Consider the following 14,024-nt stretch of genomic DNA (forward strand, 5'->3'; position numbering starts at 1 on the left):
AATTTAAAATGGAGAAGTAATACAATGATAAGTGGCATGATATAAATGCAGAATTATATTATAATGGCAAATGATTTAAAAAAAAAAACTATTGTTTTATTAGTATAGATGGAGAGGATATACCATCAACCCGGTTAACTTGCATGTTGATGGATCTCGGAATTAATCATTTTGAGTCGTTTATGAAATCCTAGCTGGTGATCACGGTTTCATCTTGATGTGTATTAATTAGGTCTGGCTTGTACAACATCTAATGCATGCGAATAAGTATAGGTTGTGCATGCAGCAATGGGTAGTACTTGGTGGTTTGTAAGTGAATAACAAAAAAGAAGAAGGGTAGAATGGTAAAATGAGAGGGTAGATTGAATTACCAGTTTAGGGTTGAATTCCCCCTCCATTGCTTTTCTGGACAACCAACGTTTTGTTCATCAAATATGGAAAACGTCCTTGTCTCAGCCAGCTCCCTATGCAACATGATGAGATGAGGCATGGTTTGTAGGGTTTTTAAGACTACCTTCCATTGAAGAGAGATTAAAGAGAGGTGATTTCCTTGAAAGGGGTGTTCTTTCTTCTTCAAAGGTACTGTTTTTGGTCTGTTTATATATGCCCATTTACATGTTCATACAGATTCTATCTCTTCTACTTTCATCAATAGATTATGCATATACAGTATAGAGGTCTTTCACTCTCTTCTTGTAGTTATAATAGATTCCTGATTTCTAAAACAAAAGAAGTTATTTCATCATTTTATTTGCAAGCAGTACCTAAGAATATTCCATAGAACCACATGGCGGAGCTTATTCCTCACCTTCATCAGGTTGGCCATACTACAAGAGATCTAGAGAGATTTATAGAGAGAGAGATAGAGAGAGAGAGAGAGAGAGAGTGTGTGTGTGTGTGTGTGTGTAAAATGAAAAGAAAACTCTTAAAAGTTTAAGAAATATAAAGTTGGTTTTGCAAGAAAATGGTCTGTTCGTGGTTGGAAAACAAAAGAAATTGCAAACTTTGATTCTTTCTTTTGTAGTTACACTCGAAATGCGTTTTCTTTCCTATGAGTGAGTAGTTTAGGAAGATATTCAAAACCTTTTTTCTTTTAATTAACCTTGATCTGCGTTTAGATAACTTAGAAATTTAGGGATGATGACCAATTATATTGTGATATTTGATCCGATTGCTATTCATGTAACTCGATCTCTCAAATACATAACTGTTAACAGCTTGTATGTATATACTGTGACTTATTTATAGATTTTGGGGATGAACTTTCAAAATTACACACTTGGTTATATAGATCTTTTCCCTGCTTAGCTTAATAATCTTATGCACACTGTTTTATTGAGAGATCTTGATAATACGAGCATATCTAGTTAAGATTAGTTATGTGTTTGATTCACGATTGATTTTATATATGAATCGAGTGTAGGAAAACATGGGGAGAGGAAAGATCGAGATCAAAAGGATTGAGAACAACACGAATCGGCAGGTGACCTTCTGCAAGAGAAGAAATGGGCTTCTCAAGAAAGCTTATGAGCTTTCGGTTCTCTGTGATGCTGAAATCGCCTTGATTGTCTTCTCCACTCGTGGACGACTCTATGAGTATGCCAATAACAAGTAAATTACTCCACTTTTTATGCAGATTTTACATAAATGTATGGATTGAATTCATTTTCCACCTATCTTATTTATTTATTGCTTTTTTTTTGAACAATCAATCAAATTTAATTTATTAAACAACCTAGAAGCTAGCCCTCAAACAAAGATACATATTACAAGAGACCCTTAAGTCAATCGATCTATCCATCTCACTCTAAAGTCTAATCTAAACTGTTTAGTATTTACACATCCTGAAAATCTATGAGCACAAAATAGATATATCTGTTTATAGGTTAAAGACTCCTTAAAATAGTTCTTTATGTTTGATTAATTTGCAAATCACTACAAATATAATCTTCAAATGCGAGGTTTTGTAACAAAGATTGTTAATTGTCCGACTCACTCACAATTTTGGCTAATTATTAGCATTGGAGATAAAAAGACTGACATTCTTCTAATAATATTTTTTATTTTTTATCTGTTTAATCATATTTAAGTTTTCAATATTTTTTAACTACTTAAAATATATATAACAAAGATAAATATATTTATATAGAAAAGTATGTCGTTAATGATTACCGATCATAATTACTAACAATATTATCAACCATTAAAAACGTAGCAAATATATTGTAATATTTTTATTTAATTTTCTGTTAACATTAAAAAAGATGACTGTCTTTACTATATATATATGCGAGAAATTAGAGGATATGTAACTTTTATAAAATATTTTAAATAGATAAAAATAAATGTTTATTTGTTAGAAAAGTTTTGAACTTGAATTCCATCTCTACTTCTAGAGAAAAAGGTAACAATATGGAGCATCTGAGAAGTAGAAATTAAATTAATCAAAGTGTCTTTGAGAGATGAGTGTTTGAATATATATGATGTATTTAGTTTCCTTTCTGGTATAAGTGGACTCTGAGTTAACACAGGGAAAGAAATTAAAGCCATTTGCTTTTAGAGAACCCATGCATGCATGCTATTATGCTAATGCTAGTAAAACTTTATGATCATGTTGGAAACGTAAACTTCTGAATTCTTTTCCAATATTTGTCATCTACAATTGGTCTTCTGTCTTTCCATTTTTAGAGTCCTAGAGTTAATTATCAACTGCGCAACATGTACAATAGCAGCTAGGGTAAAAACCCTAATTTGTGTCTGTCTATGTATGGACTATGGAGCTCTTGGAACTCAAAAACTATAATAACTGGTTGCATACATTTGAATATGTACAGCATGAGATCAACTATAGAAAAGTACAAGAAGGCGACTTCAAATACACCAAACACTTTTTCACTTCAAGAAACGAATGCTCAAGTAAGAACTGCATAGATATATAATATTCCGTGCATTTTTTGTACTTTTTTTTCTCAGTAATTTGATATATATATATATATATATATATATATATATATATATATATATATATATATATATATATATATATATATATATATATATATATATATGGTACTATTATATAGTTCATTATTACATGTACATGGGTGCTTGCAGTTTTACCAGCAGGAGGCGAAGAAGCTCCGCCAGCAGATACAAATGCGTCAAGATTCTAACAGGTTATAAAATATTCGATCTAAACTAAGTTTTTATTTTTTATTTGTTGGTTTGATTTTTTTTTTTTTATAAAACTACAATAAATAATGTATAATAATTTAGGATGCACGTTATTGTTCCAAATTTAAATATAAAATATTGGCATTTGGAAACATAGGTTTTTATTTTGTTTTTGGTATTTTATGTCGGTGATTTTAGAATCACCTGGTATATTTTGTGTAATGTGAGCTAAGAGTTTATCATTTGTACTCTACATTATATGTTTGGAGAATGTGGAGTGCATGTATATATAAGATCAGATTATAAGGAGGTACGACAAAATGACGGGGTCAACGTGGCCATGCCCCCTAGGGTCTTAGGGGCAACGCCCCTAGCGGGGTCCAATGGGCAGACCCCCTGGCGGTGGTTCCAAAAGGTCTTCTAAAATTTGAATTCCTTACTTTATGGAAAAACCAAATTCTAATGTGTGATTATGGTAAAAAAAATTGATAAATCTTATCAGTTTTGGTAACCATTGATTATGTCATTTAATTCGTGATTCTCCTAACTAATATAGAAGACGGGAACACTAATCTGTCTAGTATGTAAATACGGCTCCTTAATTGAATTGTGATATACCCTTCTCAGCTATTCTTCTTCTACACGAACTCAAAACCTTTGACAATTTGACTTGTATTTCTGTGCCTAGATACACATGTGTCTTTTTGGTTTATCCTAAATTGGATTTCCTATAACTCAGACATATAGTAGAAATATTAGTTCAAAAAATAAACTTACACGATCCAAGAGAAATACAGTTCTCCACTATCACCCTACTCAAATATCCTTCTACATTTTATCTTAATTAGTTATATATTATTTGATCAACCCTAATAAAATAAAACATAAAAATATTTAATAATTTAAATCATTCATACAAAATATTGTTAGTTAATTTTGTCATTTTAATTTAACTACTTTTGCTAAAAAGTTTTACTTGTGTGAATTTGTTTTTAATGTGCTTAGCAAGAAATCTATAAAATTCTAGATATAAATAACTTCATATTTACAAAAACAAAACCTCATATCTACAAAAAAAAAAAAAAAAAAAAGAAAAAGAAAAAAAAAGAAACCCGGGTCATAATCGTTGTGTTAAATCACGTTATACATTTAGTTATAATTTGTAAACTTGACATTAATATTTTACATTTTTCAGGAAAAAAATGTACATTTGTTGAATTTACGTTTTGTTTCAGGCATCTTATGGGCGAAGGGTTGGATTGTTTAAACATGAAGGAACTAAAGCAGCTGGAGACGAGACTTGAGAGAGGAATCTCAAAGATTAGATCCAAGAAGGTAATGCTTATTATATATTTTTGTAAGATAATGTGTGGTTGATACAATTCTCAATGTTCACATTATATTATAAGAAATAATAATAATAATAATAACTTTCTAACATTTATGAAAATTCAAATATGAAGCCCAATTAGATTACATTGTAGCATTTTTGGCCCGGTGGTTACTGCCCATGTTTTCCTCCCCCATTGTTACTTAGTACCTAATTGGATTATTTGTAAAGTTAAAAAAACTAAATTATCATACAAGCATATCGATCGGTAATATAATCTTTTGATATATCATAATTACTTTGCATAGAAAAAGTCATAGGGGTGTTTGGGATTGCTTTTTAAGTTTAAAAGTGTTTTTTGACAAAAATATTTATTGACTTATTGTGGTAGCAAAAGTAATTTTTTTTAAAAGTATTTGGATTAGATTTTGTGATTTTTATTTTTTTATTTTTTTTTATGTTTGTACGATAAGCAAAGAGAGCATAGAAAGAAAAGATGGAAGAAAATAAGAAAAAGAAAGAGTTCATTAAAGGTAGTATAGTCATTTCCGGTTGAAAAAGACAAAATTACTTAAAAATCACGATTCCTTTGTTTTTGGAAACTCTTCTTTTAAAGAATGTCAAAAAAAAAAAACCTTTATGAGAAACACTTTTACAATAACAAAATGAAAAACCAATAATTTAATAAGCTATTTTTGAAAATCAGTCTCAAATACCATAATCTTAGCATTGAATGTTTCTTCCCAAACACCATCATAATCTTACCATTAAATGTTTCTTAGCCATTAAGATTATTGTCAGTAACCTAACAATATTTAGTATATTGGTTTAAATGGTCCCTCATGTTTTTTTTTCTTTTTGCCTTTGAGGGGTACGAACTTGTGTTTACCGGTTAATTTCGTACCTTTACCCATTTTTACAGGTTACACTCTCTTGTTAACTGCCAACTAAGCAGACGACTCATTAGTGAGTCGACTCTTATTTGCCACATGTCCCTAAATACTCATCTTCTATACATCCCACGCTATCTTCGTTTCTAAGTTTAATCTTCATAAGTATCCCCAAAATCTTGAAATCCTACATCAACTAAAATCATGAAACACGGTATTTTCGGTGAAGGAGGCGGAGAGGGTTGTAGCAGTGGAGGGAGGTGGTTCTCCGGAGGCTATATGTGTAGATGACGACAATACTTGACATTCGAGGGACTAGATCTTATTTGATTGTGATGTAGTGCTTTGACACCTCTATGGTGAAGTCCATCCCTAAATGCGATGTTTCCGACTCTAGGTGCACCGAAGGAGATGACATTTATTAGAGGAGTTGGAAAACTCATGGCGACGACGTATGCATTTAGTAAAGCTAAGGTGTCACCCAAGCTGTGGGCGGTGACTGTGAGACTCATTTTTTCGCCGGTTGATATGTAGAACTTCGTTAATCGCTTTATCTCTTCAATTACTTGCTCTGATGCACTGGTTTTGTTGTATCGTGTTGATATACGCTTCGATTTGTAGATTGTCAGAATCCCTCACTCCACCTTCGCTTCCTCGTGCCCTAATGGTTCGAGATCTCGTTGCATATCTTCATACCATTCAGAAGGAAGCACAATGCCACACCACACCACCATGATGTCTCTTATTTCGATCCTCTTCGAATCCAGATCATTACCCACAACGATGTAACCCATCCAATTATTGGAATCCTTGCTCCATGTTTCAGTCATGTATGATTTCTCAATCTATCTTGGGATTTTGAATTGTGGCATGGCGTAACTGTATTTTCTCATATCATAACCATGTTTCGTATTGTGTCGTTTGTATATGCGAGTTTTCTGAAAACGATTGAGATTACTCCCAACGTAAAGCATTTGGGGAAAATCATGAGAGGAATAAAGAATATGGTCACTCATTCTTTCCCCTCTTCTATATAGAACTTCACAAGAAAACCAATATGAAAACCAATATGAAAAGATATGAAGACGAAGTTGTGATGGTTAATTCGAAGGAATAGACAAAGACCATTGACTTTTGAAAGTCAATGTGGGTTGAGGGAAACAAACTCATGGGGTCACCGGGTGACCCCTTCAAATTTTTTATAATGACTATTTAAAACCTAAAAACATAAGTTCGTACTCTTCAAATGCCAAAAATAAAAAAAAAAAAAAAAAAAAAAAACGCGACAAATTATTTAAACCAATATACTACTAAATATTATTGGGCTACACTGACAATAACCTTAGCCATTATGTATGCTTCTAGTGTCTCACTTGATTTTATAAAGCATGTGTATTGTTCAAAAACAAAAAAGAAAAAAAAAATGTTATATATTTGCATAGTTACGATTTTATATTTCGAAGAATGAAATATGGAAATAAGTTTAAACATAATATCCATAGTTGGCCTAAATTTGCTCTTACATTAATTTGTTTGATATATGTTTCTCGTTATTTTGTTTATGTTTCCTTGTTTTTTAAAATATATTTTTATACATCAATTATGTTTGATCAACAGCATGACATGATACTCGCAGAAATGGAATTCTTACAGAAACGGGTAAGCCCCTTGCAAATGCAATTCATCTAAATAATAATAATAATAATAATAATAATAATAATAATAACAATAATAATTTAAGGTTTCCTTTCAATACATTTTACTTTTTCTTCAATTATAACAGGAAGTCGAGCTGGAACATCACAACACGTTCCTTCGTTCAAAGGTAAATATTGTATATCGACCGTCTTTTGTGAGATCAATAATATAGTAAATTCAAGTTTAAGTGAATATTATATATAATTTAAATGATTTTAGACAAAAGTATCAACATTTGTATCTTTTACATTTTTTTTAAAGAGGGGGATTATGTACTAATATATATATATATATATATATATATATATATATATATATATATATATATATATATATATATATATATATATATATATATATATATATATATATATATATATATATATATATATAAACTCTTGTTCTTACTTCTTACAAAAGGAATTTTTTTGGCTTAATTTTCATAAATAATCTAAAAATATATATGTTTTTCGGCTTCAACCAAAAGTTTTTTTTTTCTCAAATAAAACGTACAAATTTTCAATATTTTTTATTTTGCTGGATTATTCGATTTGTCGTTTTACTTCCTATAGACGGGCAAAATAGAACATTTGGAAAAGTTGTAGAATTTTTGTAAAAAAAGGTTTGGGCTTAAGCAGAAAAGTCTGCAAACTTATTGATTTTTTATAAAAACTATAACTTCCCAACATTTCCGAGTGATCAATGGGTTTAAAAACAACATTTTACTATCATGGTAACGTTATATAACAACAAAAGTGGTTTATAAGATACTTAGTATGTGATAATTTCATGTTTTGACATGGTAAAAGTTCATAGATATATTGTTGTGTTTGGGAAGACTAAAGGCATCCCTAACCTTATGCTATATTTTATATTAAACTGATTTTTACACTAAAATGTTCCAACCCCACGCTAAACCTATCACTATATATAATGCTCGTGAATAATATAACACTAAATATATTTTATTATATTGTTCATCTAAAAGTTTGATAAAAAAATATATATACTTGAAATATTTTTTCAATGTTAAATATAATATAATGGTTAGGAGAAAATTTATTGGTTACATTATTTTTTTAAATATATTTGTAAGAATTAATGATGGTTTAATGATAACAAAAACATAAGCTGATAAGTGTGGAAATGGATCACAGATTGCTGAGAATGAGAGGGTGCACCAACATGAAGTAGATGGTACTGAGCAGTACAACGCAATTCAAGCATACCTTGCGAGGAACTCCCTTCAGCTCAATATAATGGAGCCTTTGGAGGATGCCCCTTCTGCTTACCCCCTTCTTCCCAACAAGTCTCTCCACATTGGGTAATAAATCAACTTATTAACAAATTAATTAGTTTTCGCATTATATCATATATAAATAATATACTTCCATTATAACTAAATTATTAATATATACATTAAAGAGTTAAAATTTTGTTTATGCAACAAAGTGACTATAAGACAATATGCAACCAAATCTTCACGACCAACGTGTAACAGTTTTTAACCGGTTAAAACATAATTACGTAATTCAACAATTGCATAAATTGGCAAAAATAAATAAAAGAATTATTGTTGTATAAATTACTAAAATCCATAAACATTTTTGCATAAATAAACATGGTGTGATGTCATGAGCTATGAGGTAACTGGTTCTATTGATCCATATTTTGATCATAAAAACTAAGATCCATTTACATATTTCGTTTTAAAACCCACTTTGGTAAAGAAACAATAAAGAATTAATGTGTAATCGTTGTTCATGAACAAAAATTTGATCCTTTTCCAAAATGAAAAATGGAATACTAAAGTAGTGAAATGAGCTATTAGGTCATATATACTTTTTTTTTAGTTTCGTTACAAAATAAACATTGAAAGTAGTCCAAAATCACTCAATTTACATATGTTAATGTTTTCTTATTTTCTAAAGATCATACGATCATCACAAAAAAAATCTTAGTAAACAATATGTAGAGCCTTTTTTGCTTAGTTCAAAGCTCGATATGCATTTTTTTGTTTAATTGTGTCTTCTTAATAATATATATCTCTTATCTATGCTACATATGTATCATATTTTCTTTGTTTAATTGTGTATCCTTTAAAATATATATATATATATATATATATATATATATATATATATATCGTTATTCTACATACCAACGAGTTTCTAGTCTAGTGTTGTATCAGGTGTTGTCTTCCCTACTTGAGATTGTGAATTCAAATCTCATTCGGGACATAGATGGATTCAGGAATATATTAGATTTGTCGTTAAAAAAAATTATACTACATATATGGATATTATCTACTACTATTAACATCATATATATTTTTAACACAAACAATTGTTTCTCAGGTAATGTGACAATTAACATCTAGATTGTGCATTGTGTACGTATGGTAAGACCAAAGTTGTAGCTGAATAAAGATTGTTTCTATTTGATATATTTTTAACAAAAACAACTGTTTCTCAGGTGATGACGATTAACATCTAGAATGATGCATCGTGTACTTATGGTAAGACCAAAGTTGTAGCCGAATAAAGTTTGTTTCTATGTGGCTTGAATGTGATGTTTGGATTTTATTTTCGTCATTAACAAGATTGTGGGCAATAATAATTTGTGACCTTTGATCTTTTGTAATCTCCTTTTATCAATGTGTGGTTGTAATAATTTCACCTATAGTTATAATGTTTCCTGTTTGGAGTTATTTCATTGCAACTAACATGCAACAAAATATCTTGGTACCCTATTTAAGGGTTCATATCCCTACATCCACAACATTAAAGTTTAAAATTTAATGTGGATTGGGTTTCTTCTAGGCAATTACCACATAACAAGCTGTTAAGTATCTTATGTATATTTCACATGTTGCTTTCGAGACAGGGCTACATGGGTGGATGATGTAGAGCTTATAAAAAGAGCTCCCAACTTCAAATGTCCATAACTTAGAGTTTCAAAGTCTACTTTATATAAACATAAAGTTGTTAATGATTCGGACCTCCTAACAAACAACATAAATAATTTCCCACTCGGCTTCCCCGAATTTCACAATTTGGATCTTTAATTTTCAATTTCCCTCAATTTTGGTTATCCACATGGACACATGTCGACTGTTAAATACCTCTTTGAGTTAAGGTAGATGGTCTTGCCATTGGGAATTAGCGACATAAAGTAAAATGGGGGGGGGGGGGGTATTTAAAAGACTAAAAGAAACAAATAAAAACTAAATTTATGTAAATCACATTTGAAAACAATTTTGATTTCGTGTTCTATTCATCTATAATACAAATTGATTATGTTTAAATCACTATTAATCTAAGCTGGTACTAAGCAACTCTAACAAGTTATAGTGTCACTTTATTTGTTAAATTATTTAACTAAAAGAAGTTATTTAACAAAATATAACTTCATTAACCTAATCTAAACAAATTCATAGATTTCAGTTGAAAACTTAGATTATGTTTTCATAACAATGTTTAATACTTCTCATAAACTCAGAAGCGCATGATTTCAAAATTACATTGAAATTATATCCAAACGAAGAACCAATTCATTGTTTATTGGAAAATTGAGTAATCTAACCATATTTTAGTTTATTGTTAAAAAATATTAACCATGGTGTTCGGAATGGTCATTCCGGATGACCAAAACAGGTCAAACTCACTATTGTAGCTCAATGCTATATATATGAGCCCCACATAAAAAACCGGAATAAGTATTCCAAATTTTGGAATTTCGAAGCTCATTCTACCTACATTTCGGACAGAGTTTTTACCATAGATTCATTAAACCAAATGAGTTCTACCCTATAGGTTACTTGCATTTGAGTTTACAAACAATTATATGTATTCCTGAATGTGTAGATCATGTCTAGAATACGAAGAACAAGTCCAGAATATCTATTTAAAAAAAACAAATCGTTTTAGACATATAAGAACTATATAAGTATCTTAAAGTGTATTTTGAACTAGTTTTTAGTTAGGAAATAAATCCACATTAGACATTACAAGAGATTCTGGAATGAAAGTGTAAATTTGGAATACCAAGAATGTAGTTAGAATACGAAGATAAATTTTGGAATGTTGTTCTAAAATAACACTACGGAATAAAAATTTAATATTTGTTTTTTTGTTTATTATACTGTTAAGGATATGTTTGTCGTACTAGTTAAAAAGTCAGTTGTTAGCTGAAAATCTAGCTGATAGCTGAAAAACTAGTTGTTAAATAAAAAACTAGCTGATAAAAATTGTTGTTTGGTAAAATTGGTTATAAAGTTAGCTGGAAAATATAAAATGACATAAAAGGACATTTAAAATGATGTGGTTCTATAATTAATTAAGGGGTATATTATGAAATTTTTAAAAAAGCTTCTAAAATGCTCGTCTAAGTAGCTTTTTAAAAAACTAGCTTATAAGCCACTTTTTGGCTTGCCAAACATGACAACTTAAAAAAATCTCGAAAAATAAGTTAACTTATCAACAAACTGTAACGTGCCAAACACTCCTAAATACCTTGTATTCATCTTAAGACTAATTTGCGTGGATGTTGTTAAAAAATGGGTTTTACGGACGAATAAATTGTACTCCATTTACATGAGCTTTCAGAATTGAGTTTGATAAAGGTCAAACCAATTTTAAAAAAATATATATATTTTTTATTTTATTTTATTTTTATGGTGTTATATTAAAATGTTGATAGAGTTTTGTTTTGCAGATCAAAAGTTAAGATGCTGAGTCAGAAAAAATAAACAGTAAACCACTAAAGGCACATATAACTTTAAAAAAGAAATTAGAAATGTGTTAAAGCTTAAACTGAAAATAGATAGAACTCTGAAAAATGGAACATAGCAAGTTCGGAGAAGCTTGTTATTTTAGACTAGTTTCAAATTTATAATTTTTGTTATCGATACATTTCTACAAGTTGGTTTTAATTTTGGATACCGTAACATCCCATTTTCACATCAAAATTTTTTAAGGTAAAACTTCACATTTATATAATCCAGGTTAAGAAAACTAGTTGCTCCAAAACACATTTATCTAAAAAAATCAAAGTAACATAATAAATGAGGAATCTCCATGCCTGTTGATGATGTGTACGGTCATGCCTTTGCCTTCCAATGATCATCACTAGTACCTGAAAATCATTTAATCCACAACTATAATCCAAAGCTTAGTGAGTTCCCCCAAAACACCACACACCACAATACGCATACAATGCATGCACATTGGGCCCATAGTCACAAAGATTAGATTACCCCCGGGCCCACAACCATAAAGACTAGATTGCCACTGGTATGTTAGCCTACCACCTCAACCCAACCATTCACCTGAGCCTCTAATGTAACACTTATTTTCTAGATTGGATCATTTTAGGGAATCAAGGAGTTAAAGGTGTGATTTTTGGGAAAAATTATGTGTCATGACGTGACAATAGGGTGGTCATGATGTGACGAGCCAAATCAAGAATGTGTGCATTTGATGAGTGTCATGACATGGCAGTAGTATGGCCACGGTGTGGCATCTGTTTTGGCCCAAGACCATGATCTTTTAGGGTTTCCTTGTATTTAAACCCCATTAACTCGAATCTAGGGTTCCTTATCAGCCTTCATCACCCTCAACCCACAAAAAACCCTAACCCTAAACCCTCTTGGTGATTCTTGGCTCATTTTGGTGTTTTTGGTAGTTTAAATAAGAAAAAGGAGTCTAGTGTGTTGATCCAGCAAGGAAATATCATCATCATCCTTTTGTGCATTCTTTGGACTCTTGTAAGTGTTCAAGATCCAAGCTTTTTGTTCTAAGCTCCTTGATCTAGGTTTCTTGTCCCATTTCTTCAAGATTCTAGAAGTTTGGATGGAAAGATTCCATAAAGATGGAAAAGTTATGGATCCTTTAGGTTCCTTTGGGGTTATATGTTGTAGATCTATGATTCCTTGGAGTATTTGATCTCATACTCAAAGTTTGAATTCATTTCTTCATGATTTTTGTAACAATGTAAAAATTCAAACCAATTTTTTTTTTCCATTTTTCAAACACAAATAAACACATGTTATATTTCTCAAAAATATCAAATGTCAAACATCAACACATTTTCAAAAATTGTTTATCACAGATCCAGAATCCTCTAAAACATATCTCAAATACAAGTATGTGTGTACAATAAAGTTAGGGCCTTCCCGCGATCCTTGGGAGTACCTGAAACACATAACACGGTAAGCACGAAGCTTAGTGAGTTCCCCAAAATACCACATGCACAGCACAATAGCCACTCGAGGTTATAACTCAGCAAGACCCTGTAACGCCTGTGTTTCTAGGCTAAACATTATTACAATGGTGTAATAGTTAGGGTCAACAATTGTAACCTCCTTTGAAGTAATTAAGAGAAATTATTTGAATATTATGTGAATTATGTGCATTATACTTATTTATAAGATATAATAAGTTAAGAATAAAAATAAGCGTCAAAATTAAAATAACAGATAGACCAAATATTTATGAAGAAAGTTGTAGTGGTCGGGACAAGGATTCCAGAGATATAAGGAACACTGAAATCCAAGTTATAACAAAGAAGTTATGACCTGTCGAAGTTTCGCGACAAAACAGACACGACACCGGGAATCGTAAAAAGTGAGTTTATGATAAACTACTTTTTAGCCTTAGTGGTCTAAATAGAAGTTTTAGAGTACGTCTCCGCCTACGCTTGGATATAAAGAACGTCAAAAACGGAGTTTGTATGCAAACGTTATGACCTTCCGAAGATATAGCTGTTTGAGAGCATGACACGTGTCAGAAACCCTAATTTGACAGGACTCACGGCATGAGCCTCTTTTCTCATGAAGTGAGGAGTCAAAACGCCACTTTTCAAGGCTAGAATGCATATAACAAGTCTACGGAACGAGCTCACGACGTGAGTAATGAAGTCTCATGACGTGA

The 14,024-nt window shown here is 30.7% G+C and overlaps 1 protein-coding gene across 2 annotated transcripts; it reads left to right on the forward strand.

Annotated features, from left to right (window-relative positions):
- The first annotated feature begins 481 nt into the window (after positions 1-481).
- On the forward strand, positions 482-8,420 carry STK (K-box region and MADS-box transcription factor family protein). Of its 2 annotated transcripts, none has more exons than XM_079005490.1 (8): positions 482-579; positions 1,424-1,611; positions 2,835-2,916; positions 3,115-3,176; positions 4,410-4,509; positions 7,012-7,053; positions 7,178-7,219; positions 8,250-8,420. In XM_079005490.1, the coding sequence occupies exons 2-8, from the start codon at positions 1,430-1,432 to the stop codon at positions 8,418-8,420; spliced, it is 681 nt and encodes a 226-aa protein (XP_078861616.1). In that variant the 5' UTR covers positions 482-579; positions 1,424-1,429. The 2 variants fall into 2 exon arrangements, with proteins under 2 accessions (XP_078861616.1, XP_078861615.1); XM_079005489.1 differs by lacking the exon at positions 482-579 and adding an exon at positions 673-817.
- The last annotated feature ends 5,604 nt before the right edge of the window (positions 8,421-14,024 follow it).

The sequence above is a fragment of the Lactuca serriola genome, chromosome 6 (assembly GCF_051521515.1).
Source record: "Lactuca serriola cultivar US96UC23 chromosome 6, Lser_US96UC23_V15, whole genome shotgun sequence".
Lineage (NCBI taxonomy): Eukaryota > Viridiplantae > Streptophyta > Magnoliopsida > Asterales > Asteraceae > Lactuca > Lactuca serriola.

Coding starts and splice junctions, on each gene's coding strand:
- STK (XM_079005489.1), top strand. CDS start 788: ATGGCGGAGCTTATTCCTCACCTTCATCAG. Junction 2,917..3,114: donor TTCAAGAAACGAATGCTCAA/GTAAGAACTGCA, acceptor GGGTGCTTGCAG/TTTTACCAGCAGGAGGCGAA. Junction 4,510..7,011: donor CAAAGATTAGATCCAAGAAG/GTAATGCTTATT, acceptor TTTGATCAACAG/CATGACATGATACTCGCAGA.